General features: G+C 41.2%; 1 protein-coding gene across 28 annotated transcripts in view; it reads left to right on the top strand.

Annotated features, from left to right (window-relative positions):
* Positions 1-24,830, top strand: part of KCNMA1 (potassium calcium-activated channel subfamily M alpha 1) — an 886,632-nt gene that overhangs the window by 461,512 nt on the left and 400,290 nt on the right. For all 28 annotated transcript variants that reach the window (XM_050960013.1, XM_050960012.1, XM_050960004.1 and 25 more), the window contains exon 3: positions 15,875-15,936. In XM_050960013.1, the coding sequence (XP_050815970.1) occupies positions 15,875-15,936 (62 nt within the window). The remainder of the gene's footprint in view (positions 1-15,874; positions 15,937-24,830) is intronic.

Genomic DNA, 24,830 nt, shown 5'->3' with positions numbered 1-24,830 from the left:
TTTGTTGCTAGTTCACGTAAACAAACAATTTCTAGTCATCAAGGAACATGAAATACAGGAACAGATATTATGGTTGAGCACATGTATTTTTGAGAAAGTTGTTATCTTGCATGCAAATTTGGCATGGCCTGCAGGCTCCTGAGAAGTTGGCAACATGGCCTTTGAAGTTGAGAGAGTGCTTTTGGCTACTCACTTTACTACTTTTGCAGAACTGACTCAGATCTGAGGCCAGAGGGTCAATGAGGCCTGAATCTGAATTCACTGTGAGTTGAGGGTACTCTGGACTTCACTACAGATGCTTAGCATCTGGTCCTGGCATGCAAGAAAGGGAAGGAATTGTGCATCCGAAAGGGCAGGACCTCTGCATGGTGCTCAGTAGAGTACCTGGTTAATACACTAGTCAGCAGGCTTGTCCCCAAAGAGGCATGCTAGCTAGTGTCTATGCTGTAGTCAGCAGCAGATACAAGCTGTGGAGTTTGTACTTTTCTCGTGCTCACAGGATCAGCTATGTGTAGTACTGTATATCTCTCAAAGCCTACTGTAAGGTATGTTCCAGCCTGCACGGTTTCTGCGGCAGGGAAAGCATGGGATGCAGCATCTCTGCTCCCCGTATTGTTCATTAAATGGAAAATAAGATATCCGTAAAATCCTCATTTATCAGCTTGCTGTTTTTTAATCATTAATTTCTTGGAAGCTGGAGATGGAAACCTGTTTTATTAGCAGTTTTAGGTCCCTCACCCCTTCGCATACTAGAATTGTTAGTGCTGGCACTACTACTAAATTTTTTCTTTAAAGATAAGCTAGCATTTAAAGCAGTTGTTCTGAAAGCTATAAACACATACTGAACCAAGAATAACAGTGACTCTGCAAACTGATACAAGACAAAAGGCTCTCTCTTAGAACTCTTCAGTTTATTCCCCAGCAGGAGGGAAAGAAAGAGACCATTATTCACAATGTCCCTTGCTTTCATCATCGTCTCAGCTCTTTCCTTTGTCTGTCTTAGTGCACTGGCCAGGAGGGATCACAAGAGGGAAGGGGTGTATGGAGCTGTCTTTAACTCCAAAGAAAAGACTGTAGATAAATTGCACATAGACTATGACACTTCCACCCTTTTGTCCTGCTGATGGATTTGGGAAATGAGCTCTAACCCACTTTGTTGCTGGGAATATGGTTTAATTTTAAAAACAGTGAATCTTATCACAAGTTCCTTATTGTTTACCAGAAAATTGTATTTTACTTAATCAGTTTTAACACATCAGAGTGACATGTATCTTGCTGGGGTGCATCATTTACTTTGCATAATTTAACATGATACGGTTGATGCAGCTCAGTGTACCATGTCACAGTGTGATGTGTCCTCAGGGCAATTCATAAGCTTCCTTTAAAAAAAAAAAAGGAAAAAAAAAAAGAAAACAAACCAGCAGTACAATGAGTAGAAGCAACTTCGATTTTCAGTGTGTCTATATTTCTGTATAGCAAATAGCTCTTGCTTCAACCATATCTTCCTATGGGCTTACCAAGTGGGTTCACAATCATGACAATGGATAAGGTTAAGATTTTGTCATGGTTATTTTTAGTAAAAGTAATGGACTGGTCATGGAAAATAAACAAAAGTTCACAGAAGCTGTGACCTGTCCCTAACTTTTATTAAACATTGGGGTGGGGGTGGAGGTGGATGAGCAGGGAGGGAATGACAGCTGGAGCCACATGGGGCAGACTGAGAGCCTGACCCCCACCACCAGGGGTTGGGAGGATTGACAGCCCCAGCCCCTCAGCCACAGTGGGTGTGAGGCACAGCCATGCAGGGGGCGGGGAGCATGGACCCAGCTCTGGACCCAGCCCCACTGCTGAGAGCTGAAGCCAAAGTCACAGAGGTTCAGTAAAGTCATGGAATCCATGACCTCTGTGATTAAATTGTATCCTTAATAATGGGTACTTTCCAGCTACCTATGGCTTTGCTTACATGGAGCTCTTTCTGGAAACTTCCCACTCTTGCAACACTCCAAGCACAGCTCGAAACATGGTAGCAGCAATGAGAGCACCAGCATATGCCATTGGTATTTTCACCACCATGTTGTTTAGACTTACTCAGAGTTCCCATTCTTGTGACCACTGCTGTAGCTGCACCAGTAGTGGTGCAAAGATAGATAATTTAAAAATCTGTAAGTTAAAGCAAGGATGTCAACCAAGTAGTTCATAGAGTCCTAAAATACATCCTGTGACCACCCTCTCGTTCAAGTCAAATGGTATTAAATGCAGGTTTTCATTGCTAACAGATTCAGGAAACCAACAATTTCTATTTACCTATTAAGGGAATACAACTACAATCCATTATTTTTGTTGAAGGAAGTTAGAACGTAAGAATGGCCATCTGAGTCAGACCAGTGGTCCATCTAGCCTAGTACCCTGTTTTGTGACAGTGGACAATGCCAGATTCTTCAAAGGGAATGAAAATAATAGGGAAATTATCAACTAATCTATCTCCTGTTGACTGGTCCCAGCTTCTGGCAGTCAGATCCTTAGGGACACCCAGATCATGGGATTGCATCCCTCAATATCTTTGCTAATAGACATGGATGGACCTATCCTCTATGAATTTTTCTAATTCTTTTTTGAACCCAGGTATACTTTTGATCTTCCTAACATTCTGTGGCAATAAGTTCCGTAAGTTGATTGTGCATTCTATGGAGAAGTATTTCGTTATCCTTGGTTTTGCTGTATATTAATAGAATTGGGTGACCCTGGGTTTTTGAAGGGGTAAATAGCACTTCCTTATTCACTTTCTCCATACCATTCATGATTTTATAGACCTCTGTCATATCCTCCTTTAGTTATCTCTTTTGCAAGCTCCACGGTCCCAATCCTTTTAATCTTTCCTCATACAGAAGCTGTTCCATACCTCTAAAATTTTTTGTTGCCTTTCTTTTTACCTTTTCCTTTTCTAATATATTTTTTTTGAGATGAGTCAACCAGAACTTCACAGAGTACTTGAGGTGTGGGTGCACCATGGATTTATATAGTGGCATTATGATATTCTCTGTCTTCTTATCTCTCCGTTTCCTAATGGTTCCTAACATTGGGTTTGCTTTTTGACTGCTGCTGCACATTGAGCAGATGTTATCAGAGAATTGTCCATGATGACTCCAAGATCTCTTTCTTGAATGGTAACAACTAATTTAGACACTAACACTTTGTGTATATATATTAGGGTTATATTTTTCCATTTCTTTGCACATTGACATACTGATATTTAAAGTCATGGACATTTATTTTCAAATTAGTTAGAAGTGTCAGGCTAATGGCAAATTTATAATGCTGCCATTGGTGTCACTAAATTAGTGGATCCTGGAGTTAATAGAAGATGTAGATTTACTATAGTAAGAAATAATTTGTGGTGTTCTTAAGTAATTCAAAATACAAAGGCTAATAGAGACAGTTTTACCTTTAAGTATTGTAAAAAATGCAGCATTTAATTTCCTTATGAATACATCTAGTCACTAATAAAAGTTGTGACCTTTTAAAATATTAATAATAGGCAGTCTAATATAGTCCAAGCAATGCAACAGGGCTTATGGTTTAGCACTGACAATGAAGACTGACACTGTGACCTTACAATAAGCAGAGTTTCAGACACAGATGTCTGAATTAATATTTCAAAGCAAGTCAACACCAGTTCAGGAATGTACCATACAGGGAATTTTTCCAGCCTTCCTGATTCCATAAAAGAATACACCTCTACCTCGATATAACACTGTCCTCAGGAGCCAGAAAATCTTACCGTGTTATAGGTGAAACCGTGTTATATTGAACTTGCTTTGATCCACCTGAGTGCGCACCCCCTCCCCCAGAGTACTGCTTTACCACGTTATATCTGGTCACATTATATCAGGGTAGAGGTGTATTTTAGATTTCCTTTCTTTTTCTGTTTTCCCCAGCTTTAAAAGTATTAAGAACCCGTTCCTCTCAGATAATTTGCTTTCACCATTCTTATTAAATGGAATGATTAAAGCAATGTATGTCTCCTGCAATATTGCTAGCCTCCTCAGTCGAAATTATATACACCCATCTCAGAACAAAATAAACTGTCTCAGATGCAGTAAGAATGAAGTGTGAGATATCTAATTTAAACTAGTAACTAACTAGCTGGATCTGCCACTGGGATAAAGGAAAATGGACCACATTATGTCCAGTACCTGCAAGGATCAGAAAAATGGTGGAAAAGGACAGAAGCAGGTTCTCCTTTCCCTTTGCATCTAATGCAGGGACTGAGCTTAATTGAAGTCCTTTCTTCATCTCAAGTAGAGTTAACGATCCCAAAGGCTGTGTGGCAAAGGCTGGTTCATGGGCCCCAAAAGTACCTTCAAAACTGGTGGTGCAGTGTGTCTGTTCCCTGGGAATTCCTTATCTGCACAGGGATTAAAAAACCCACAGCTGCTCTGGCTCAGCTGACTGAGTTTTGTGGAGCTCTGGCTCTGGGGTTGACAAATTGCTGTGTAGATAAGCTGGAGCCCAAGCTCTAGGACACTGTGAGGGCAGGGGGTTCAAGAGCTTGGGCCCTAGCCTGAGCCTGAATCTCTACATAACAATTTTTAGCCTCATGAGCCAGAGTCCGATGACCCATGCCAGCTGCAGCTGGGCAGCACAGCTCTGATCCCCGTGTAGACATACCTTAGAGCAGAGGTGGGCAAACTATGGCCCGGGGGACTAATCTGGCTCTTGAACTCTCACTGGGAAGCAGGATCTGGGACTTCCCCCACTCTGGCGCTCCAGCTGGGGAGTGGGGTTGGGATCTTGCCCCACTCCGCATGGCTCCCAGAAGCAGTGGCATGTCCCCCCTCCGGCTCCTACGCATAGGGGCAGCCAGGGGGCTCCGCATGCTGCCTCCACCCCAAGTGCCACTCCCACAGCTCCCGTTGGCTGGGAACCACAGCCAATGGGAGCTGCAGAGGCAGTGCCTGTGGACAGGGCAGCACGCAGAGCCATCCGTCCGCGCCTCTGCATAGGAACTGGAGGGAGGGCATGCCACTGTTTCTGAGAGCTGCTTGAGGTAAACGCTGCCTGGAGCTGGCCCCTTCCCACCCTCCAGGCCTGATCCCCCTTCCCACCCTCCGAACCCCTCGGTCCCAGCCAAGAGCACCCCCCTTCATCCCCAGCCCCACCCCAGAGCTGGCACCCCAGCCGGAGCCCTCCCACCAATTTCATGAGCATTCATGGCCCGCCATATACTTTCCATCCCAGATGTGGCCCTTGGGCCAAAAAGCTTGCCCACCCCGGCCTTAGTCAACAGTCCTGCCTGCTGAAATTCCTTCTTGTCACAATCCCGACACCCAAAGGGAGAACAACTTGTTTTAATTATGATCAGACATTTGGGAGACCTGTTGTTTTCTTCAAAGGCAGCAAATTCAACAGAAATAGTGGGTTTTAAAAAATTATATTTATACATTATATCTCTTTTTAAAAGTTCAGTCAAAAATGTCATGGTGTAATATTATGTCATGTTCAAAAGGAAATTGTTTTTTGCCCTTAGTCTGATTTATTGTCATGCTCCCAGAAGTTTTTAGAAACCTTGGCTGAGTTTCTAGGAACTGCCAAAAAAGAAGAGGAAACCAGGAGAGAAAGTGGGGACAAGGAGACAGAATGTGACTCTTTACGCTTTTGACTTAGGGCATGCCTACTCTACAAAATTAAGTTAACCTAACTTATGTTGGCGTACAGCCACTGCAGTAATTACATCACTTGTGTGTGTCCACACTTGGCTCTTTGTGTCAGCAGTGTGTGTCCTCACCAGGAATGCTTGCACTGATTGAAACTGTCAGTGTGGGGCATTGTGGGATGGCTTCTGAAAGCCTGCAACAGTCTATATAAGAAATGTAGCATCTACACTAACACTGTATTGACCTATCTACGTTGACACTGACTCTGCACCCTTCATGGTGTAAGTCTGCATAGCAGGCGAGTTACATCGGCGGGAGCTTGGCTCTGTAGTGTAGACCAGGACCTAGACTTAGTTTAAATGTCTTTAGTCACCACTTAAATGCATAAACCTATGGAGTGGTTCATAACACATGCTTAACAACATTACCACCAATGAAAAACAGTGATGAACTCCTGGGGATATACACATAAGCATATTGTAATCAAACTAGGATCTGGCCAGGACAAGAAATGCCATGGAATGACATGGAATCTGTAATGACTTCAGGTTTTATACCTCATCCCAAAGCACTCATTTCTAATATTTCTGTTCATGGGAAATATAATGCTTTACTCCACAAGATGTTCCATTGATTTCAAAAGGTGTCAGAATCTCACCCAAAGAAAACATATTCAATAATGGAACTCTCACTTAGAGGCATAGAAATTGCTATGCTGGAATAGGTTAGTGGTCTCTCTTTTTTCCAGTATGCTGCTTCTGACAGTGACCAATAACCAGCCGCTTCACAGGAATGTTCAGTAAACCAATCAGAAGATTGTTATTGAACCACCTGCCCATAAGGAATTTTTTCTTACCTCCCATTAGTGAGAGGTTGACTTATGCCTAGAAGCATAGGTGTTTATATCACTTCTGAAACTTTGTTCTTTTAAAAAAATCTTAATTATAACCCGTGCTATTTTTACTATCCATATAAATGTTCATTCCTTTTTTTATTCCTGTTAAGCTCTTAGTCCTCTCATATTTTGTGGTGGTGAGCTTTACAAGCTAATTGTATATTGTATGAAAATGATTTTCTTTTTATTGTTTTTAAATTTGCTACCTTTCAGTTTCATTGAATGTCCCATGATGCTTGTATTATGAGAGAGTGAATAAGAGGTTCCTGATGTACTTTCTCTATACCAGTGATTATTTTGTCTCTCTTTTAATGTCCTCACTTATTCATCTACTCTCTGTTGTAAGCAGTCCCAATCTTTTCAGTTGCTGTCCATATAAGCATTGCCCCAATTATGTCTAATCTTGCCAAAGCATTGCTTCAGTACTGACTTAGGATAACTAGTGCTACCTACTGGGTTATCAGTTCCATTTCCTGCAGGATTCTGGTTTTCCATGAAGGTCTCTTACGCTTATGCTTGCTAGGCTTGCTCCTGAGACGAGTCATGGTCAAACCCTGAAGTATTATGGATTCATTTAAACAGTGTTTTCTAAATATTCACACTTAACCCTTTTCTATTGCTTCATAACATCCTTTATGAAAATCTTGATTGATGCGGAGCCCTTATTACTGTCTTAACTGTGCATCTGGTTGCACAGACTGTCGTCTCAAGAAACGCAGCCTAGCCAAAGCTCCTCTAAAATTGCATAATGTAAGATGAAAACAGATTTGTCTATAGTTCATTCACAGGTGAATTGAACATAATTTTCTATTGTTTCTGTGATTGCCTGCCTCAAAAAAGCTTTGTGCCATTTTATTGAACTCTGGGTTGTTTTATTTTAAGAAGGAATTGAAGATTGTGCAGCAGCTATTTATTTTTTTCTCCTGTCAAAGTGGTGGTTATTTTTGACTCAGAACTAAGTGCTTAGTCAATGTAGCTGCGGCTGAATAATTCCACCTCCCCCATGCTTAAACAAACAGTAAGTTACTACAAGTAACAGATTTCCTCCAGATAAAGATAGCAGCTATAATAAATATGTAGAAGTAGCAATATTGTGCCAAATGCATTGGACTAATAAACAGAGCCAGAAAGCTTTTTGTTCCAGGTCTACTTAGTGAACAAGGCAAAGCTTCACTTGCACATCTGCCTTTTCTCACCCTTGCTTCTGGTGGCTGTGAATTCAAGAGGACCTGCTCAAACTATAGCCTTTCACTGGCCCTACTAAGAAAGTAAAAGTATCCAAAAAGTAGGCATGAGACAGAACGGACACCTGGATCCAGGTTTAGATTCTGAGTCCCTGGCAAACTACTGGCTCACCAGTTTATAACCAGCTCAACTAAAATCCTGGATTCAAACATCCATGAACTTAGGGATGCTTGAAAATGTGGATCCAGATCCAGATTTTGTAATTTGGGCCCATTTTTATTGAATGGATTAATCTGATGGAGGAGATTATTTGGCAGGGTCAGTTATAAACTCAACTCTATTGAACATCTGCTTTGGGGTCTGGATGCCAGGCAACCTTGGCAAGTTGCAGCCCAAACTCATTTCCTGTTCTGTTAAGGGGACTAGAGGAGGAGAAAGCTCTGTTAGCAGGAGCAGAGGGGAGCACAAGTCTGATTCTTTTCTCCCCTCAACCCTTTCTGGGGTCTTGGGGCAGTGTGAATTATAAGGCCAGCATTGTGTCTTAGTACAATGGGAGTGGGGGAAAAAGTCCTTATCTAAAACAAACAAAACAAAACTCTTAGGATCATAACAGAAAAAGGCTTACAGATTTGGGATTATTAACCATGTTATGGTGAAGTTTAAAGTTTCAGAGGTGTCAACAGGATTTGGTTTAATGGAAAATACGTGAATTTTATTGGAAGATGAGTGTCTAAACTCCTTAGACAGCTTTGTAGATCTCAACCAGGTTCAATAGAACATAGTTCAAGTACTGTAATGAGTCTTTAGAAAGACTATGCATGAACAAGGGCGGCTCTAGGGATTTTGCCGCCCCAAGCACGGCAGGCAGGCGTGCCTGCGGGAGGTCCTCCAAAGCCGCGAGATGAGCAGACCCTCCACAGGCACTCCTGCAGGAGGTCCACCGAAGCCGCAGGACCAGCGGACCCTCCGCAGGCAAGCTGCCAAAGGCAGCCTGCCTGTCGTCCTTGCGGCACCAGCAGAGCGCCCCCCCCAGCTTGCCGCCCCAAGCACGCGCTTGGCGGGCTGAGGCCTGGAGCCCAGCCTGTGCATGAATGAAATACAGCCCCACCCCTGTGCTATAATACCATTTGTCCAAAGTATACTGTTCATTAGTAGTCACTGAGGGATATTATGCCACAAAACGTGATGTTTTTTATAGGACATATAGAACTCAAGTCCAGATCTTCTTGTAGTCCTTAGAGATACCATACATACTTGCAAGATTTAGAGGAATTAGTCATGGAGATCTGGACAGATTTCAGTTTGAGCATTTACATAGATTCCAAAGCCAGAAGGGACCATTGTGATCATCTAATCTGACCTCCTGCATAACATCGTTCCTAGAACTTCTCTCAAAATAATTCCTAGAGCAGATCTTTTAGAAAAACATCCAATCTTGCTTTAAAAATGGTCAGTGATGGAGACTCCACCATGACATTATCAGCCCCAAATTCCATCACTAGTATTAGTTGTAGAACTCTTCTTTAAAATGATTGGGTAATGTTGATATAAAATGACCTCATTTTTTTCACCCAAGATATGGCTGCCTTTTGATACTGGGTTGAGATCCTGTGTCTTATAACAGTGGCTGAGTGATTCCAATGGATTCAGGCTGTAAAGTTATTATTTGTTGTAACAAGAAACATTTCATTCTCCAGATACTATATTAAGTCCCCACTTGGTTTTATAGGCCGCAGGACTGAATTTTCAATCGTGGTTCACATAGGAATAACATGAACTTTCCCCCAATGGTTGAGGCAAACCTTTTCATGAAGTTTGTGTAGTTTGCTTCACTTTGTGTGTCCTGCATGTACTTTAAAACAGTTGGTTAGTGCCTGTGCACTTAATGGTATTATTGATGACTCATAGATGAAAAGCCAAAACCCTGGATCTGAATCCCTAAACCAGTGGGAGTCAATTATTTTTTTTGTCAAGGTCCAAATTTCTTGGTCAAAGTATAGTTCAGACTCCAGAGAAAATAATAGTCAATAAGTAAATAAAAAGATTTCAGGGTCTGTTCAAAAGTGTCTGGTGGTCCAGATTTGGCCTATTGCCCCTGCCCTAAATTTTGGAGAGGTTCACATATGGATCCAAGCTTTGCACCTATTCCCAATCTCTCCAACACAAATCACTGTAAAATATATATTTTTTGAAATTGACTTTGGGAAATAAGGGAGTATCTCTAACCAAATGTCAAACTGACTTCTAAGTAACAGTCAAAGGCTTCATTTGGTATAGAAGTTCCTTATAAAAACCCTCCAGACTTTAACCCCTTGACACAGACTTATTAGCTTCATTTACTTTTATAATAGAGGCCTGCTCTTTTTTCCATCAAAATCAATAGCAAAGCTCTGAGCTCAGTAGGAGGAGAATAGAGCCCTAGTTTTCTATACTGCATACGGGGTTAAGGGAGTGAGGCTGCACCCGTGAACTCTGCAGACCTGGGTTTGAGACCCATGAGTTGTTGACCTAGTCCTTTGGCACCTTGAGGTGAACAAAGATTTTGGAGTTTGTGGAGTAATAATGAACTCTGTAGCTGGCAGAAATATTGAAGAGTTACAGTGAATCGTTTCTGGGTGTGTGTGCAAAAAGTTAATTGTGGATTAGAGTAATAGATTGCAGAGTAATGATAGCCCTGCAGAACAATTTCCTCAGTTTATGAAGCAAATACAGTGTGGTCATTAGCCGTGCAAGTTCCCCACATCCACCGGCCTGAGCCCTGTACTAGAGAAACCATTCAGTACTTGACCTCGCAACTAAAACGGCCAACAATAGTGGCAAATGTGGTATTTATTTGGGTATGTACCTCTAGCCACTTGGAACTGGATTGATTAAGACAACTAGTTCACTTCACATATGACATTGTTTAGATGAAGTGTTAAGTTTTGTTCACTACTGACCTAGGTTGTATTTTAATTGGCAAACTAGAAGTCAAAGGCTACATTTCCTATTACCAGTGCCCTGAACAATTCAGCCCTGTTATCAGCTCCTTGATTTTTTTAAAATGACATTGTTTCTTAAACAGTGTCTGCCAGAAACATTAAAGGAGACTTTGTTTAGATTCTGTAGTCCAGCAACCAAGTTACAGTTACAAGAGACATGATTTGCCATCCGTTTCCAATTCTTAGTGCAGCACACAGGACTTGTCATCTTGTTTTTCCCAGTGAGTTGTTCTTGGATATGAAGAAAATGTTCCATTATTACTGAGTCAGTTTATGCTTCCCATTTCCAAGTCATGCAATAGATAGAATTGTTCATAGTGCCAATAAACAGTTAGACAGCCAGGGCAAGGGACATCATCGGTCTTACTCACAATGAAAGGGCATTGCTGTGTTTATAGAGCTTTTCTACAAAAAAGACAGTGCAAGAATTGCAGTCAAAGGGGTACAAACTCATATTTTTGTATTGCCGTGATGGTGTACTGTGTGGATGTGGCAAAACTCTACCATACAGTAGAGTCCTGATTATCTGAGTGACTTGGGCAACATCTACTATTGTGTGATAATTTGGGAGCTAATATAATGGGGAGGCACCCTGGCCATTTGTTCAAAAGAGAACTTAGGAATAGGAGGGTGTCAGGGCTGATTCCCCACTCTGGCACTTCGAGTGCAGAAGGTGGGGGCCCAGGAGGATTTTAAAAAGTAATAATGGCCGCTCCAGGCTTGTATTAAACTCCCAAAGTTACAGCTTCTCTCTGACCTTGGATGGGTAGATGTGGACACCACCCAAGTGCAAAAAAACCCAGGAAGGAGCACTTGAGAATTCCTCCATGTCGGGTACCCTCAAACCCATTCTCTCTCACTCACTCTCTCTCTCTCTCTCACACACACACACACACTCTCTCTCTCACACACACGCGCGAGCTGAGAAAGAAAACAAAGGAAATGAGCTGTTCATAGAAGGCTAGGGTTGGAAGAGACCTCAGGAGGTCATCTAGTCCAACCTCTTGCTCAAAGCAGGACCAACACCAACTAAATCATCCCAGCCAGGACTTTGTCAACCTGGGCCTTAAAAACCTCTGAGGATGGAGATTCCACTACCTCCCTAGGTAACCCATTCCAGTACTTCACCACCCTCCTAGTGAAATAGTGTTTCCTAATATCCAACTTAGACCATCCCCACTTCAACTTGACACCTTTGCTCCTTGTTCTGTCATCTGCTACCACTGAAAAAAGAGGCGCTCCATCCTCTTTGGAACCCCCCTTCAGGTAGTTGAACGCTGCTATCAAATTCCACTTTACTCTTCTCTTCTGAAGACTAAACAAGCCCAGTTTCCTCAGCCTCTCCTTGTAATTCGTGTGCCCCAGCCCCCTGATCATTTTTGTTGCCCTCTGCTGGACTCTTTCCAATTTGTCCACATCCCTTCTCTAGTAGGGGACCAAAACTGGATGCAGTACTCCAGGTATGTCCTCACTAGTGCCAAATGGAGAGGAATAATCACTTCCCTCAATCTGCTGGCAATGCTACTACTAATGCAGCCCAATATGCTGTTAGCCTTCTTGGTAACAAGGGCACACTGCTGACTCATATCCAGCTTCTCATCCACTGTAATCCTCAGGTCCTTTTCTGCAGAACTGCTGCTTAGCCAGTCAGTCCCCAGCCTGTAGCAGTGCATCGGATTCTTCCATCCTAAGTGCAGGACTCTGCACTTGTCTTTGTTGAACCTCATCAGATTTATTTTGGCCCAATCCTCCAATTTGTCTAGATCATTCTGTACCTGATCCCTATCCTCCAGCTTATATACCTCTTCCCCCAGTTTAGTGTCATCTGTGAACTTGCTGAGGGTGCATTCCATCCCATCATCCCAGATCATTAATAAAGATGTTGAACAAAACCGACCCTTGGGCACTCTGCCTCATACCGGCTGCCAGTTAGACATTGAGCCATTGATCACTACCCACTCAGCCCGACAATCTAGCCAGCTTTCTATCCACCTTATAGTACATTCATCCAATTAATACTTTTTTAACTTGCTGGCAAGAATACTGTGGGAGACAGGATCAAAAGCTTTGCTAAAGTCAAGATATAATATGTCCACTGCTTTCCCCATAGCCACAGAGCCAGTTATCTCATCAATCAGGTTGGTCAGGTATGACTTGCCCTTGGCAAATCCATGTTGACTGTTCCTGATCATCTTCAGGTGCTTCAAAATGGTTTTCTTGAGGACCTGCTCCATGATTTTTCCAGGGGATGAGGTGAGGCTGACCTGTCTGTAGTTCCCTGGGTGGTGGTTCTTCCCTTTTTTTTAAAGATGGGCACTATATTTGCCTTTTTCCAATCGTTTGGGGCATCCCCTGATTGCCACAAGCTTTCAGAGATAATGGTCAATGGCTCTGCAATCACATCAGCCAATTCCCTCAGCACCCTGGGATGTGTTAGATCTGAATCCATGGACTTGTGCATGTCCAGCTTTTCTAAATAGCCCTTAACCTGATCTTTCACCACTGAGGACTGCTCACCTCCTCCCCATACTGGGTTGCCCAGGACAGCAGTGTAGGAGCTGACCTTGTCTGTGAAGACCAAGGCAAAAAAAGCATTCATTGCTTCAGCTTTTTCAACATCCATCTGTCACTAGGTTGCTTCCCCCATTCATTAAGGGTCCCACACTTTCCCTGACCTTTTTTTCTTGTTGCTAACATACCTGTAGAAACCCTTCTTGCTACCCATCACCTCCCTTGCTAGGTTCAACTCCAGTTGCCACCATCTAATTAAACAACATATGCACAAACCTCTTAGGACACCAAAAATCCAATCCTGTTCTTAAGGCAAATTTTATTAAAACCAAAAAGAAAGAAAATACATCTGGAACTTAGGTTTTTGCTAGATTTAAAGAACTCATTTACAAAAATTAAACATCAAGAATAACCTTCTTGAGGTCCAGCTAAAAGGTTACAAACAAAACAAAAGCATTTGGGGTTAGCACAGAGGAGTCCACCACACTTAGAAAATAAAAGAAATAAACCTAATCACATCTTTCTAGATATTTCTGATCTACTTACATATCTGGGTTTCAGATAAGTAGGTTCAAGGTATGAACTGATGCTTTTTCAGACCTGGTTTTTAAAGCTGCTTACAGTATTGCTGCTCTATGTCTCCACTCTCCGGAGAACATGACCACACAGACAAATTTTTTTCCAATTTTAAAAAGTTCTAGCCTTCCACTGGCTCTTTTGGTCAGGTGCCCACTCCTTTCCTCTTACCTGTGGGCTTGTTAACCCTTTACAGGTAAAGCAAGTAGAGAACAGCTACTAAGTGGAATTTTATAACTAACTGGCTGGCTGGGTGTCCATAAGGGAGCTATCCTCCTCACCCCCTTCATTTATCACAGAGGGAATCAAATGTCTGTGTTAGCCTGAATAACTTCTCCTATCCTGTCCCTAAGGACTTGATCCTGCACCCATTGAAGTCAATGGCTTCAGCAGATCTTAAGGGTGCAAGAAATTGGGGCAAGGAATCACTATTTTATTCCCACAGGTCAAGAGAAGTTACAAATAATATTTTCTTTGCTCAGTCAATAAGGAAAATAGAAAATGTTTGAGTCAGTAGCTATGATTTGGATTAGTAATTATCTAAATCAAAATCGCTGGCCAAGTAAAATGGAAAGTTTCGTTTCAAATTTACCGAGTTATTGTTAATTCTTAAAAAAAAACAAAAACTTTTGCATTGGTTTAGCATGTCTCATGTTAAAAAGGATTTGTCAAAATAGCATGAAAATTCACATATCCTTTTCAGTATGCATTTCCGTTGCCTGGTGCTTCCCTTAAAATGTATCCCCTGTACACCTACTTGCTCAAACTTCATTGGATTTTTGTCAATATAGCATGTGAACTTCCTAGATTTGGCAAGCTTCCAGGCACAGTAGAGGAAGTAATATTTAAGATATCCTAATTTTAAAAATATGCATTGTGTGTATTTAATCATGGAGAATACATGACAGCACAAAGTGAGGGGTGGAATAAAGGTTGTACTGATGTGTGTTAGAGATAGCAGCATTAGTAGCAAAGCCATGAACGAGTTACCCAAATAACCCTAAACTAGAGCCAATAAAACATTTTATATCACATCACCCATATTATGTATTCCATATAATTTACAGGAAAAAAGTTGAATTTTTTTTTCAGAAACTTGTTTTTATTTATCTTGTTTGTATAATTTTGCCTATAAAGCTAGGGTCCTCGGTACAATCAGTCCAAAGGTGTAAGGCTCAAGGAGAGAGTGATTTATCTTTTGAAAAATTAGCTTTTGAAAAATCTGAAATAAATACAAAAGATCTGATATTTCACAGCCTAATAGGGCTGAAATTAAAGACCTTAAAGTTTTAAAAAGGGGGTTCTGAGATTCTTTTCAATTGTCAAATGCACCCATTTCTAGCCTTCGTGGTTTGCAATGTATTGGATTTTAACCTTGGGCTAGTGACAGGTTTGAGTGTTGCCTACCTGTTTCCTATAATATTAGATGAAATGGTACAGCTATGTGAAAAGAAGGAACTTGTTTGCTGGAGTGTTGGAAAGAGAAATCAGTTATTTGAAGCTGTCTGAAGGTTTGGAAAGTAAGAAGCAAATCTGGTAGAGGTGGGAGTATTAGTGAGCAATGGACTGGTAAGATGATCAAAGGTGCATGGTAAAAGCAAATGATCACATAGCTCTGCAATTTATCACATGGATTTCACTATCACACATGTAATATAAATGTATGTGCAATCTAATCTGTCATCTCTATTGGTTACCTACAAGGAATGAGACATTTTTGCTGGAAAGCTGAAAGATAGCTCTGATAAAACTACAATATGACTTGAATACCATTCAGTGGGGGAAGCCTGTCATTTAAAATTAATTAATCCATTTCGGCAAAGGTTAAGATACAGGAGTCATTTGCAAATTGCATTTCCCTGAGATGGAAGTCAGCCTTTCTCTCCCCCCTGTCCACCAATGAAATATATTGTTTGAAAATGTGACCAGGGTTAGTTTTTAAAATAAATGACAGCCAAAAATAAATTGAATGATGTTTTACATATTATTATTTTCTCTCTCAAGTGTGAAAGAATAAATGTTTCGGTCATACACTGTTGAGTGATTGCATTTTTCTTTTTGTTTTTTTGCAGGTTGTCTTAGTCTTTGCTCTTAGTATTGGTGCTCTTGTAATATACTTCATAGATTCGTCAAAGTGAGTATTCTAATACATTTCCGTTCTCCTCTTGTCCTAAAGCAATTATGTGCTTTAAATTGCTCCATTCATCTACTTACATTCAAAGGTTTTATACTCATCACCTGAATGCAAAGAATTTTATATTAATGCGTGGTCTTCCAGGCTAGTTTTAGGGATGAGAGAAAGATCTTTTGTGAACTGTACTGGTCTTGGTTACATTTGGTGTGAGAGAAGAAGAGGATAGAAAATAACATTTCTCTTAGTTTTAGAGTATACATACTGCAGGAAAAATTACTTCAAGGACAAAAGTAGAATAGAGGATGTAGGGAAAGGAGTTGGACTTGAGAAGTCATACACTTACAGGACAAATAATGTGTGTATTTCAGAATACCAGGAATTCCTTTGAAAACTCATCAAAAGACTCTATGTAGTACATACCATAATTATATCTAGCATTGTTATCAAATTCTGAGTTAGATTGACTTGTCCTAGGCCATGCAACTTATCTTATAGGACATGAGAAACATTTCAAAATTTTTCGAGGGATGAACAAAATGTGGTCATGTGGTGATGTTTCAATTGGGAGAGGTCAAGGTTTCATCATGACTGTGCATCATCATGACGTATCAATGTAAACATAACAGTCATGATGTCTTGACGCAGGTTAACGTAACCTAATTTTATATCCTCCCCTTTGATACTTGTGTCAGCAGTACTTTATGCAGCAGGGACAACATAAGTGTGGTGCTAGTGTATGATTACCTAGATCAATGGCCTCGCATGAGCCACAGCCCTGGTAAGATGACGATTGCAAGGGAGCTAATAGAATGTTATTCAGTGGAACATCCATTAGGGAGGGTAATCCACTAGGACATGAGTGGCATTTTAAGGCACTTAGGGTACGGCTACACTTGCACTTAGCGCTTTGAAGTTTCGAGTGTGGTCGCAGTGCCAGCGCTGGGAAAGAGCTCTCCCAGTGCTGCACGTACTCCACATCCTCTACGGGTATAGCTTGCAGCACTGGGAGCCGCGCTCCCAGCACCGCGGCACTGTTTACACTGAGGCTTTACAGCGCTGTATCTTGCAGCGCTCAGGGGTGTTTGTTTAACACCCCTGAGCGCGGAAGTTGCAGTGCTGTAAAGCGCCAGTGTAGCCATGGCCTAAGACTAGGCACACAGTTTACCACATAACTTTGGGCTTGTTTTCGTTGCAACAGTTAGCACACTTGAGTTACTCCACTTGAACTAGCTTAGCAAAAGTGAGAGAAAACACACTGCAGAATAACGCTTCAGCTACACAGAGTGATTTGATGAGCAGCACAGCATGACTGGATTATTAGTTGAGGAGGAGTTGTAATTCAAGCTGCAGCATCCTTAGTGCATTACAGCAATGTGGCACCATAGGGAGTGAAATATTAGTCTATTAAGACACTTAAATGCAGGTTTCTAGTACTGAGTGTAGTGAAAGTAATTCAGAGTTTACATTGTGAAAACTCCACTTCTGTTCAAATAGTGAAAAGCACCAGTGACATACTAGAAATGTGCATTTGAACCAGTGGTTGATATAAAAACTTTTGGGGGACGGTAAAGGCTGATATACATGTAAAATAAAGCAACCCAAATGAATCCACTCTGTGAATTTGCACAAGGCTAATCTTCATTTTGTGTTTATTACACTTCTGCCCCTGTAAATAATGATCAGACTAGTCAATCAGCAGCTAAATGAGATTGCAAACTTTCAATAAAATATGGTGTTAAATACATTGTGCCTTTCCATTGCCTTGAACCGTTTGCCCCCATCAAAAACTTTTATTCAGATTTGTTAGCATATTTCATCTGCTTCACACTGAGTTTGCACTGGTAGAAATGGTGCAGGGCAGCAGAAAATCAGGTACATTTCCTGGTTTCCAAATGACTCAGCAACTACTGCACTTTTTTTTTGTTTGTTTTTTTTTACTAACTGTAAATATCTGTAGGTCTGTTACAGAAACTCGAGGTAATATCAGAGTAAATGCTGTAACCAAATGTTACAAAAGCTGGCTAAATTTGAACATTGATATTCTAACATGAGGCAAGTAAACCTCATTCTTTAGGGTGTTAACTGTGGGAAGGTGTGATGCTTCCCAGGGGTACCCCAGGCTGTGAGGCATCTCACTATCACTTGTTCTTAGTGTGAGGAAGCCTTGTCTGTGACTGTCATGAGTCAGTTCCCCACCTCCACCAGCCCCTGGCAACACAAGCACTCCCCTTCAATGCTGCGTAGGCCCTGCTGTCACTCTGAAGATTAGCAATTGGCATGCTCCAACCCTGGATCCTCCTGACTGTCTCCAAAGAGTGTCCAGCCCCTAGTCCACTGGACTAGCACTGTACTCACAGATATTCTGCATCTGAAAAAACACTACGCCCCAGCTTAACAGTTCCTCCTCAGATCACTGCTCCAGTAAACACACAACACTTAAATAAATTTATAGTGAAATTGAGCATGTTTATTGAACATAGCACAAAGATTTAAATCATAGCAAGTAGATGTTTTGAAAACAACAGTTACATACAAAATAAAATCATCACATGCATTCTAAACCCTAGGCTTAATTAACAAGATACTTTCATGTTTTGTAGAGTATTGCTCACCCAAATTCTTGCAGTGCTTTATAGCTGGAGCCTTGTGTGGACACAAAATTTGAACCCGTATCCATCCACGACCCGCAAACATGGTCCGTGGATATAAAGCAGATATCCCCAGATTTGCAGGACTCTGTTTACAGCCAGGCTGGCTGTAATCCTCTTTTCATGAGACATGCATGCTGTCATAGGTGAAGCAGCCAGTGTGTTGCTTTGCACTCCAGGATATCCCAGAACTATCCTTTGTCTTCATTAGTAAACAAGACATCCCCTGCTGTTTGTTTATTACTGTGAATTTCTTCTCTTATAGATTTTGCAATTTCTCAGTATGCAAACAGACACACCCAGCTCCCTGTCATTGACAGCATGAACTGATGTGTTCATGACAGAACATTTTGTGACTCTGCATGTGAGATGAGGTCTTAAGAAGCAAGAGCAGTTGCCCAGTCTTGCCAGATCTTGTGTCCTGGTCAGTTAAATGTACTCAGAGCTCTAAGAGAACTGGCATGAACGCTTTAGCCATTGCCCAGTCTGTCACAGTCATGCTTTTTGGAAATCGTGCTGTTGGGAAAGTTGGTTCTTTGCAAAGTGAATGATGCAACTGTCTAGAAGGGAGGCAACTGTAAGTGCACCATGCAGTTGTGATCAGTTGGATGTTAGTGCCCAGAGCTGAGTCATTGATTCCCTTTCCTGAGCAGATAGCAGCTGCTCCATTCACTCTATAAAAAAGGCTCTTTACAAAGAGAATCACAAGGCACTTCATTCTTGCTAGAAGTGGGTGGAACATTATTCCTTACTCCACTCAATGCTTCCTCTTCCCACCTGCTTATTGTTCCACAAAACCGTAGTGTGTGTAGGACCATATTCTTCCTTGCAATAAATGTGTGTAACTCCTATTGATGCCAGTGATGCATGTTTGCAACTAAGGGCAGACTTTGGTTCATAAATTGAGAGAACAGTGAATAGGAAAAGGGCTTGACTGTTTGGGATTCTTACTAATCAAATTTAGTCTCATCCAAAAGTTCTCGTGTCAGATGATAACGGTTCCACACACCCCTCTCCCCTAGTTTGCTGAATTGCATCAGTAAGACTCAGTTAATCTGGACATCAAAACTTTTAAACACTGTGAACTCAATTTAAATGTGTAAATCCTGTCAGCTTTGAAGTAACCTGTTCCTAAAGGCAATGCTAAAAATGTAACCAGCACAATTATTTTAATCTTATGGTATAATAATAAAAATGCAACATTTTTACTAAGAAAAATTAGCAGAGTTTCACATCATCTCTTGATGTAGTTTTAAATTGTGTAAAACCAGAGCTTTAAATTGCAAAGGAAAAGGGGTCAAATACAATCTGCTTTAGTATAAAATAACTTATTGTGTTCTAATGCTGGTTCTTTTCCCTGTCATTTCCCTTTAAAATTGTTTATGCTTAGTTCTTCAAGGTAAGATATTAATGAAATCATCCTTTACTGTTAGGTGAACATAGGTTCTCTTCCTATGTCCCTTAGCTGGTTCCATAAAGTCTGCTGAACACACTGTAATAGAACAGAGAGCACTCGTACCAAACATTTGGTAATTTTGTGTTTAGTCCATGCTTTTTGTAGGTAGTTCCCCCTCCCTGCTAGCCTGTATTTGCCTTTCAAATAGTACTAGTAGATTATTAGTTAAGTTTTATTCTCAACACTTCTGTATGCAACATAGCATATTCTGTGTTTTGTTGGTCTCAAAATTAATTGTGAGTTCCTTATTTCATTTTTCATTTTCCCTCCCCTCCTTCACCTACCCAACCCTTACTAGTTACAGAGAATGCACTACCAACAGTGTACAGTAGATGTTATAGTAGATGTATGAAACACTACCCAGTATAACAAATAAGCTTCCACGAAGGTGGAAATAGCATCTTAGAGCCAAGGTCAACCCGAGTTGCAAACAACAAAAGTACTTGGTGAAGACTCTCTGCAGTCCTCCATGGATTTTGTAACTTGTGGGCTCACCTGATTTCTCCCTCCTGCAATCAAAGTGGAAGGGATGCAACTCATTACATGAGTTAATACCCTTTCTGGAGCCTGTCTCACCCTGGCTCCACTTAATGTATGAATCCATACATATAGTGCAACCTAGAGTTGTTATTTATATATAGGCATAGGTATGCAGAGTGTCTTACTGACATAGATCAAACCTTGTCCCAAGGAGCTTACATTCTATAGGCCTGTTCCTGTAGCCATTTTCTCATGCGAGTAACTTCTTTAATGGAGTCTCTTTGCTACAAGATCAAGTCCCCAGTTAGACTTTCAAAGTATAATCAATGACAGGACAGAAATAGGAGAGAGGATGCAACAGACAAGTCATTTAATTTGCTTTGTATGTTCTGCCACACATTGTAGTGGTTTATTTTGATGCTGATTTTTTTAAATTGAAAGACAATATTGCAAGTCTTGCTAAATGGCTACATTTTCACATTAATATGCACCTCCTTAATTAGAATCATATATAAACGTGCCATTTGGCAATGAGGGAAAAACAGCTGGATCTAAGAATAGCAGTGACATCATGAATGGTGAAATTTATTTATATGTACATATAAGGTCTTTCTGAGGATACAAGCTTGTCGACCCTGTTGCCTACTAAACTGAAGACAGCCAGAATCAGCTTTTTCTCTTTTTAGATATGGTGGATACACATGAATTGCTCCCGATGGTCAGCTCTCTCTTTTTCGCATAAAACCTCTCCTTGTGTATCAAGAAAGGTCTCAAAACTGTTAGGTGCTTCTGAAGAAAGCTTATCTGTTTTCTAAAAAAGCTCTATATACAACCCAGTTGTGAGAGTCTGATAGGTTGCACAAATACTATCAACTCTTAGATACTGCTAAAATATTTTGTTCACTAGACAGATGACATGGGATAACATCTGTGCTGAGGTCAGCCTTGAAACACAGAAAATTTCATCTGCTGTTTCTGGTTGTTTTTCCAAAGTAATATTTTTAATTATCTTTTAGCTTAATATTACTTTAAAAGTGCTGCCTTCCCTTGAAACTGCAATAAGTTACTAAAAATACCTGTAAATATCCTACCTCGCCTCCTCATTCCAAAATGCTTTTTGTGCTGCTTCCTCCTAGCCTGACATAGGCTATAAGGGGACTCAGTTTTAGCCGTTTTAAACACCACCTTTGTTGGTGCTGATCACCTGTAACTGCTACTAAAGCCAATGGGAGTTGAGCTGCTGGTGCTCAGCGCCTGTCAGGGTTTGATGCTATATTGATTATGAATGCAAGTTTTGAATCATATGAGATAATTCAATTTAAAACACTTCTAGTAACTTGCAAGGTTCATTATTCTTGCACTTCTGTATTTTCTGGGACATGGTTACTGCAGATAGTGTCATGTGACAATGGTAAAGAATCACAAGTTGAATTCTTCTTACATAGATCAAGGAATTTTATTAGAAAAAAGAAACCAACATTAATCCTAAAACTACTTTCTTATCCTTTGCTTCACTGCAGAGCTTCTGTCTAGGAATTTCCACAGTCACCTCTTGTCTGGCTTTTCTATAACACATTTAAGTAAAAACTGTACACATCTAGCCGTTGCTATATAAAAAGACACTGATATCTAGCGGAACTAACAGGGATAAGTTCAGTCTGAGGTATGCACCAGTTCTTCATCTTTGGGATTCACTGGCTTGAGGTCCATTAGAGCCTGAGTCTGGTGGCTTCGTGACAGTTGTTTGGCTTTTTGTTTGTTATTTAAAGTAAAGCAAAACTTTGTTCCTTGTTCATGAGTAATATGAACTGGAAACCAAGCTTGCATGGGTACTAAGAGCTTTTTTAGAATGTACTTTGTGAGACAGTGAAGGAATGAGAGGGAGCAGGGGCGGCTCCAGGCCCCAGCACGCCAAGTGCGTGCTTGGGGCGGCATGCTGCAGGGGGCGCTCTGCCGGTTGCCGGGAGGGCGGCAGGCAGGGCTCCAGTGGACCTCCCACAGGCGTGCCTGTGGAGGGTCCGCTGACCCTGCGGGTTTGGTGGAGCTGCGGGACCAGCGGACCCTCCGCAGGCATGCCTGCTGGAGGTCCACCGGAGCCGCGGGACCGGCGACTGGCAGAGTGCCCCCCGCGGCATGCCATTGTGTTTGGGACAGCGAAATGTCTGGAGCTGCCCCTGAGAGTGAGTGTGCGAGCTGCCCTGCTAGAGACTTGAAACCTGGAGCAGGCCTGTTAAATGAGCCAACCAGAGACACCTGGCACAGGGAGGGAACCTTAAGCTGATTGCTTATAAAAGGGGCGGGGGAGGGGGAGAGAAAGGGACTAATTTTGAGAAGCTGCAAAGGAGTAGGCTTTGGCAGGGCAGCAGCAAGCTATTAAGAAAGATTCTGTGAAGGAACGTTCTTCGCTTACCCAGTCTGAGGTAAGAACCATGCCCTCAGACAGATTTTTTGGACTCTGAGTGACTGGGGAATTTCCCTAAATAAGTTTGTTGGGGGACCCCCTCCCATGAAGAAGTCCAAACAGGCCATGTTGATGAGACAAACTTATATTAAATTTTCTTGGACTCTTTTATTAAAGAAAACTTCCTCACCAGATTCTCCGTGAGGGATAGTAGGGTCTGGTGGGGAGGAAACAGGTCACCCCTCCCTTGCCCTCATACACACTGCAATGTGTATGGAGGATCTGGAGGATTCTCTGCACCTTGAGGTCTTTAAACCACGATTTGAGGACTTCTCTAACCTATGTCTGAGTTATTGGTTTGTTACAGGAGTCGGGAGGTGATATTCTGTGGCCTGCATTGCCCAGGAGGTCAGACTAGATTATCCTAATGGTCCCTTCTGATCTTAAAGTCTATGATTCTATGTGCAATTTTAAACACCAAAAGAAGAACCGGGCTTCTTATTGAATTCTGTGGATTCATATGGTTATTTGTTGTTAAGCACTAAATTAGAATCCAGTGAGACGAGCTGAGAGATTCCACTCAAGGAATATCCTGTGTGGCTGTCCCAGGAGAGAAGTGTCATTAATGAGGCCAGCTCATTCTTTTGGAATAATTGATTAGCAAATGCTTTTAATTGGTTTCATTGCAGGCAATGTCCATGGACTCATTTATTCCCCTGACTACTGTGGCTGTAAAGAGATCTTTGCATCTCATGTGACTTGCTGTAGTGACTACTACATATTAAGACAGTTGTTATGCCAGAGAATTTACAGTCTAAATAGACAAGATACACAAAGGGCGGGGGAGAGGACTTTTATCCCCATTTTAGAGATGGAAAATGAGCTATGGAATTAAGTGGCAGTGCCAAGAAATGAAACCAGATTTTCTGGTTGTGAGTCTAGTGTTTGTAACCACAAGAACTTTCTTTCTTTACACATCACCTTTCTTCACAGCCCAAAACCTGTTGGTGAACCTTGCTCACTCAGCTTTGATATAAACAGAAAAACAAAACAAAACACCTCATTATATGAAAGTTTGAGCCTAAATCAGGTGAAACTTGGCAATTTCGTCTGAATTTTGCTTTGAATTTTATTTTTTTCCAAATCCAAAACTCAAACCCAATATCAGACAATGTGAATCCCCATGAAAGTAATATAAGATTATGCAGTGAAACACTATAGCTTTACAGTAGTTTCAATGCAGTGTTGTGAACACTGGAGCATAGAATACCCTAATATTTTTTTCATTAACAAGCTTCACACAATTCTACTTTGGATTCATTTGTTATTTTTTTAGGAAGATGAACATTCTGGTGCATTTTATATAAAGGTTTTGGCTAATTCTCCCATTCTGTGTGTCAGTTTCTTTTCCACTGTAGTGCCCATCCTTGTATCTACCTGTCACCATTTTGTCCGCTTATAGCCATCTACTATGTCTGAACTCCCTTCTGTAGATGGAATGAAATTTACCTGTAGGCAGATAGCCAACACAAATACTATAATACCAATTAAATCCTATTTTGAAGTTTTAAGTGGGACTTAAGTGGTGCATAGGCTTTGTGCTTCCCAGTCACCCTGTGAAGAGTATCTTCATCTATAATAAAATTATTCTTTGCCTGATTGCACTTTTGGACCTACACCAAGTGCTTGCTGGTCCATTTTTTGTTTTCATTTTGAGGCCAGGATAATATTGTGCTGTATTTTTTCAGTTGCAAGATTAGATATAGCAAGGATGCATTAAAACGCTGACATCTGGCCCTCTAATGTGTTGCAACAAATTGTTATTGTTGCTCAAAATGGCTGTGACAGTGGCTGTCATTAAAAGTTTTGTAAGATTTTCCTTGCTACGTAGATACAAACATGTTGGTAT

The sequence above is a fragment of the Gopherus flavomarginatus genome, chromosome 6 (assembly GCF_025201925.1).
Source record: "Gopherus flavomarginatus isolate rGopFla2 chromosome 6, rGopFla2.mat.asm, whole genome shotgun sequence".
NCBI classification, from domain to species: domain Eukaryota; kingdom Metazoa; phylum Chordata; order Testudines; family Testudinidae; genus Gopherus; species Gopherus flavomarginatus.
This window is presented reverse-complemented; position numbering and strand designations above follow the sequence as displayed.